The sequence below is a fragment of the Erinaceus europaeus genome, chromosome 13 (assembly GCF_950295315.1).
Source record: "Erinaceus europaeus chromosome 13, mEriEur2.1, whole genome shotgun sequence".
NCBI classification, from domain to species: domain Eukaryota; kingdom Metazoa; phylum Chordata; class Mammalia; order Eulipotyphla; family Erinaceidae; genus Erinaceus; species Erinaceus europaeus.
This window is the reverse complement of record NC_080174.1, coordinates 99975138-99981421: the sequence shown is the minus strand read 5'-3', so window position 1 is coordinate 99981421 and position 6284 is coordinate 99975138. Positions and strand designations below refer to the sequence as shown.

At 65.4% G+C, this 6284-nt stretch overlaps 1 protein-coding gene across 1 annotated transcript in view; it reads left to right on the top strand.

Annotated features, from left to right (window-relative positions):
• The first annotated feature begins 707 nt into the window (after positions 1-707).
• Positions 708-6284, top strand: part of TMEM201 (transmembrane protein 201) — a 29517-nt gene continuing 23940 nt past the window's right edge. The window contains exon 1 of the mRNA XM_060170941.1: positions 708-896. Coding sequence (XP_060026924.1) covers positions 784-896 — 113 coding nt within the window. The 5' untranslated portion in view covers positions 708-783. The remainder of the gene's footprint in view (positions 897-6284) is intronic.

Below are 6284 nucleotides of genomic sequence, written 5' to 3'. Positions count from 1 at the left end.
TCAGTGTTAATCACCTTCTACATCCTGCAAACACAATTAGGGGGTTATTTATTCAAATGAAAGACCTAAGTGAAGGGGCATGCATTGCATTTATTTATTTATTTATTGGAATCATGTATCATTCCTCCAGAGTTCTGACATAGTAGTTGCATTATGTTGCAAAAGATGGCTGCACTTGAATTTTTTCCCCTTTTTACCAGGGCCCTGCTCAGCTCTGGTTTATGGTGGTGCCGGGAGGATTGAACCTGGGACTTGAGAGATTCTCAGGCATGGGATTCTCTTTGCATAATCATTAAGCTATCTCCCCCCGCCTTGCAGTAGGATTTCCAGCCTCAATCATGTCTGTGGCTGTTCACGTTCTCCTGCAACGGCTTCAGTGCGAGTGGGGAGAGCAGCTTGCAGCCGGAGGCATCGCGTGCCTAGAGCGGAGGTCTGGGGCAAGGACCCGCCAAACCCCAGCGTCTCAGCGCGGCGGCCGGGCCGCGGCAGCGCTGCACGCCGCCCTCCGACCTCTGGAGGGCGCGCTCGAGCCCGCGACGCGGCCGCCGCCGGCGCCCCGCCCACCGGACTCGCCCCGCGCTCCGATTGGCTGCGCGCCGGGAGCGCGCCGAGTCAGGGGGCGGGTCCGCGCCGCTACAAAGCGAGAAGGTCACGGCGCGAGCAGGCGCGATCAGGCTTCGGCCCCGCCGCCTGGCCGGCCGCGACCCCCGATCCCCGACCCCCGACCCCCGACGCCCGACGCCCGCCCCGCCGCGCTCGCCGCGCCCGCCGCGCGCTGGAGCCATGGAGGCCGTGAGCTCGCTGCTGGCCCGCTGCCCCGCGCCGGGCCTGGCGGGCGGCCTGGGAGTCACGGCGTGCGCCGCGGCCGGGCTGCTGCTCTACCGCGTCGCGCGGAGGTGAGTGTCGGTGTCCCGCCCGGTGCTCCCCGGCTGCCCCCACCCCGCCCGGTGCTCCCCGGCTGCCCCCACCCCGCCCGGTGCTCCCCGGCTGCGCCCACACCCCCGATGCTCCCCGGCTGCCCCCACACCCCCGATGCTCCCCGGCTGCCCGCACACCCCCGATGCTGCCCGGCTGCCCCCACACCCCCGATGCTCCCCGGCTGCCCCCACACCCCCGATGCTCCCCGGCTGCCCCCACCCCGCCCGGTGCTCCCCGGCTGCCCCCACACCCCCGATGCTGCCCGGCTGCCCCCACACCCCCGGTGCTCCCCGGCTGCCCCCACACCCCGCCCGGTGCTCCCCGGCTGCCCCCACACCCCCGATGCTCCCCGGCTGCCCCCACCCCGCCCGGTGCTCCCCGGCTGCCCCCACCCCGCCCGGTGCTCCCCGGCTGCCCCCACACCCCCGATGCTCCCCGGCTGCCCCCACACCCCCGATGCTCCCCAGCTGCCCGCACACCCCCGATGCTCCCCGGCTGCCCCCACACCCCCGATGCTCCCCGGCTGCCCCCACACCCCCGATGCTCCCCGGCTGCCCCCACCCCGCCCGGTGCTCCCCGGCTGCCCCCACACCCCCGATGCTGCCCGGCTGCCCCCACACCCCCGGTGCTCCCCGGCTGCCCCCACACCCCGCCCGGTGCTCCCCGGCTGCCCCCACACCCCCGATGCTCCCCGGCTGCCCCCACACCCCGCCCGGTGCTCCCCGGCTGCCCCCACACCCCCGATGCTCCCCGGCTGCCCCCACACCCCGCCCGGTGCTCCCCGGCTGCCCCCACACCCCCGATGCTCCCCGGCTGCCCCCACACCCCCGATGCTCCCCGGCTGCCCCCACCCCGCGCGGTGCTCCCCGGCTGCCCCCACCCCGCCCGGTGCTCCCCGGCTGCCCCCACACCCGCCCGGTGCTCCCCGGCTGCCCCCACACCCCCGATGCTCCCCGCTGCCCCCACACCCCCGGTGCTCCCCGGCTGCCCCCACCCCGCCCGGTGCTCCCCGCTGCCCCCACACCCCCGATGCTCCCCGGCTGCCCCCACACCCCCGATGCTCCCCGGCTGCCCCCACACCCCCGATGCTCCCCGGCTGCCCCCACACCCCCGATGCTCCCCGGCTGCCCCCACACCCCCGATGCTCCCCGGCTGCCCCCACACCCCCGATGCTCCCCGGCTGCCCCCACACCCCCGATGCTCCCCGGCTGCCCCCACACCCCGCCCGGTCCTCCCCGGCTGCCCCCACACCCCCGATGCTCCCCGGCTGCCCCCACCCCGCCCGGTGCTCCCCGGCTGCCCCCACACCCCCGATGCTCCCCGGCTGCCCCCACACCCCGCCCGCTGATCCCCGGCTGCCCCCACACCCCCGATGCTCCCCGGCTGCCCCCACCCCGCCCGGTGCTCCCCGGCTGCCCCCACACCCGCCCGGTGCTCCCCGGCTGCCCCCACACCCCCGATGCTCCCCGGCTGCCCCCACACCCCCGATGCTCCCCGGCTGCCCCCACACCCCCGATGCTCCCCGCTGCCCCCACACCCCCGATGCTCCCCGGCTGCCCCACCCCGCCCGCGGCCCCCAGCCCCACCTCCTTTCCCGCGGGGTGGGGGCTCTGGGAATGCGGCCTGGCCTTACTGCTTCCAGGTGGGGCCTGAAGCCGAGGGGGACGCTGGTGCTCTGCGGTCGCTTTCCCGCCCACCCCGAGGCACAGCCCCTGGGGAAGCGGAGGGACCTGGGGCCCAGCCCGCTGGTGCTGTGCTCACCGCTCAGCATGAATGAACTAGGGGCGGGGAAGGCAGTACAGGGGTGCTGCAAGCAGGCTCCTGCCTGAGGCTCCCGGGTCCCAGGTTCAATCCTCACATCACCATGTGCTCCTGCAAGAAATGAAAAATAAAAAGCGGCTGTGGGTATGAACTGAAGCAGCCTGCAGTCTGCACTCTTAACCCCTCGGGCTCTCTGGCCCCCAAGGCACCTGCGGATGTTTGCCGCTGTGCTGGTTGGGTGCTCCTGGAGCCCCAGGCCCAAACGTGTGCTGATCCCCCGGTGCAGAGTGTGCCCTTGGCTCGCCCGCTGCCTCCACCCCACCCTCTCCCCAAGACAAGGGGTGTAGACACGTGGCCCGCTGGCAAGTGCCAGGCAGCATTGGGCAGAGCTGGGATCTGAACCTGGGTAACAGGTGGGGAGGTTTGTCTTAACAGCTGAGTCACAGGCCTGCTGGGGGAGGGGTGAGAGCAGCCGCTGCTGGTGTGGAGATGCCCGGAGATGCCCGCAGGCATTAGGGAGGGGCAGCTCTGGGGGTGCCTAGGCGAGCCCCCCAGGTCATCCCTGAGGCTCCATGTGGTAGCCTCTCTCTGTCCCAGTGGCTGCCTGGCTTCTTTCTCAGCGACAGGGTCTGCAGCTCCAAAACTGCTTCAGATTGGCTCCTTTCTGCATCATAAGGTCTGCTCAGCCCCCAACCCCACCCCCAAGCTGGCTGGTTCCAGGGTCCACTTTGTCTCCTGAGTGCCACTGACCCAGGATGGGGAGATGTTTGCCACGATCAGAACCGGGCCCAGGGCGCCCCCCACCCCACCCCCAGCTTGTGACACAGGTATCCTGGCTGCATCCGCCTGGTTCACAGCAGCCCGAGGCCTTGTTGCTGTGGCTGTTCTCAAGGGTTGCATCTCCTGGGCTGCCAAGCACAGCCTCTGCTTGGTGCTGGGGAACGTGAATGGCGTGCACCAGTGATGGGCCCTGAGTCATGCAGAGGACCAGCCCTTCCTGCAGCACTCAGATTCTCTTAGAGCAGGACGTAGGACTGAGGGTCTTTTTTTAAAAAAAATATTTATTTCTTTATTTATTTTCTTTTGTTGCCCTTCTTGTTTTATTGTTGTTGTTGTTATTGATGTCGTTATTGTTGGATAGGACAGAAATAGAGAAGAGGAAGACAGGGGGAGAGAAAGACACCTGGAGGCCTGCTTCATCGCTTGTGAAGCGACTCCCCTCAGGTGGGGAGCTGGGGGCTAGAACTGGGATCCTTCCACTGGTCCTTGAGCTTTGTGCCACCTGCGCTTAACCCACTGTGCTACCGCCCGACTTCCTCAAACCGGTATTCTCATGCCCGTCCTTGCGCATCGAACCACATGTACTTAACACACTGCGCTACCGCCCGTCTCCCAGCCTGAGGGCCTTTGACTTCTTTCATGACTGAGAAGCAAGCCTCACTCCACAGACTCCAGAAAGGGGCACTGTGGCTAGGAAGGGTGCTGGTCAGGGGCAGACAAAGAGGGTTGGGACGGCTGGGTGTTGGGGGACTCTACACAGAGTGGACATGAGGATGGGGGCCATGACAAGCTTCAGGTATGAAGCCCCCTCTGCAGGGCTGCTGGCCGCCCTCCCCACTTTCCCACCCTGAGTCCCAACAGGAACTGTTAGTGATTCAGTGCCGGTGGTGCTGTAGTCATTGTCTGCTGCTCCATCTTGCCTAGAAGTGGGAAGCTTGGAGAGCCTACCTTCCAGCCTCTTGAACATTTTGGCTCCCAGCCCAGCACCACCATGGGTGGAACCCCAAATTCCACATCCCTTTGGCTTGCTGTGGTGCACCCTGAGCACGGCCCGGCCCTGGACGCTGCTGCTGCACAGGGAGCCCAGGAACTTTCTTCACCTTTCCCACCCCCTACTGGGGGTCCAGGAGTCCCCATGGGCTTGGAAGAGGCAGCCTCCAGGATCCCCATTCTTCCGTTGTATGCCACACACTGTACTCTGACTGGGGGGACACCCTCCCTAGCTGTGTGTAACCCCCCCAACATCCCACCTGTTTGAATGCCATCTGCTTCCTTTGCCCCCACAGACCAGCAGACCTGTCACAGAGGGTGTCAGCAAATGCTTGGCTTACTGGCCTTGCTCCGTGGCGTCTGTCACCAGCTGCCCTGAGAGGTCATTGTTCTAGTCTTCGTGTCGTGGCCAGAAGCGGTCATTTCTGGCTTCCCTCACAGGCACGCACGTACACACCATCTCAGTGACAGCATGGCCTGAGTACAGCTGGTCCCCAGAGCAGGCTGGGAATGTTCTCTGGCCTAACGGGACCTGGTGGGGTGAGATGTCTTGCTGGGAAGTGGCCACAGGAAGTCCAGAGGCCATGGGGTCCTCCTGTTGCATTTCGGGGCTTCTAGGACCATCGGCGGCTATCATGGCCTCTCCCTGTTGGGAGAACAGCATGTGATACCCACTCTGCCACAGGAGCAAGTGAGGCCCCTGGGAGTCAGCACGAACCCTCTCTCCTCTGAGGCTGCTCTGGGATGTCCCTTTGATACTCGGCTCTCCTCTGAGGCAGCTCTAGGATGCCCCTTTGATACTCGGCTCTCCTCTGAGGCTGCTCTGGGATGTCCCTTTGATACTCGGCTCTCCTCTCTGAGGCTGCTCTGGGATGTCCCTTTGATACTCGGCTCTCCTCTCTGAGGCTGCTCTGGGATGTCCCTTTGATACTCGGCTCTCCTCTGAGGCAGCTCTGGGACGTCCCTTTGATACTCGGCTCTCCTCTGAGGCTGCTCTGGGACGTCCCTTTGACACTCGGCTCTCCTCTCTGAGGCTGCTCTGGGACGTCCCTTTGACACTCGGCTCTCCTCTCTGAGGCAGCTCTGGGATGTCCCTTTGATACTCGGCTCTCCTCTGAGGCTGCTCTGGGATGTCCCTTTGATACTCGGCTCTCCTCTGAGGCTGCTCTGGGATGTCCCTTTGATACTCGGCTCTCCTCTGAGGCTGCTCTGGGATGTCCCTTTGATACTCGGCTCTCCTCTGAGGCAGCTCTGGGATGTCCCTTTGATACTCGGCTCTCCTCTGAGGCTGCTCTGGGACGTCCCTTTGATACTCGGCTCTCTGAGGCTGCTCTGGGACGTCCCTTTGATACTCGGCTCTCCTCTCTGAGGCTGCTCTGGGACGTCCCTTTGATACTCGGCTCTCCTCTGAGGCAGCTCTGGGATGTCCCTTTGGTACTCGGCTCTCCTCTGAGGCTGCTCTGGGATGTCCCTTTGATACTCGGCTCTCCTCTGAGGCTGCTCTGGGATGTCCCTTTGATACTCGGCTCTCCTCTGAGGCTGCTCTGGGATGCCCCTTTGATACTCGGCTGATACTCGGCTCTCCTCTGAGGCTGCTCTGGGATGTCCCTTTGATACTCGGCTCTCCTCTGAGGCAGCTCTGGGATGTCCCTTTGATACTCGGCTCTCCTCTGAGGCTGCTCTGGGACGTCCCTTTGATACTCGGCTCTCCTCTGAGGCTGCTCTGGGACGTCCCTTTGATACTCGGCTCTCCTCTGAGGCTGCTCTGGGATGCCCCTTTGATACTCGGCTGATACTCGGCTCTCCTCTGAGGCAGCTCTGGGATGTCCCTTTGA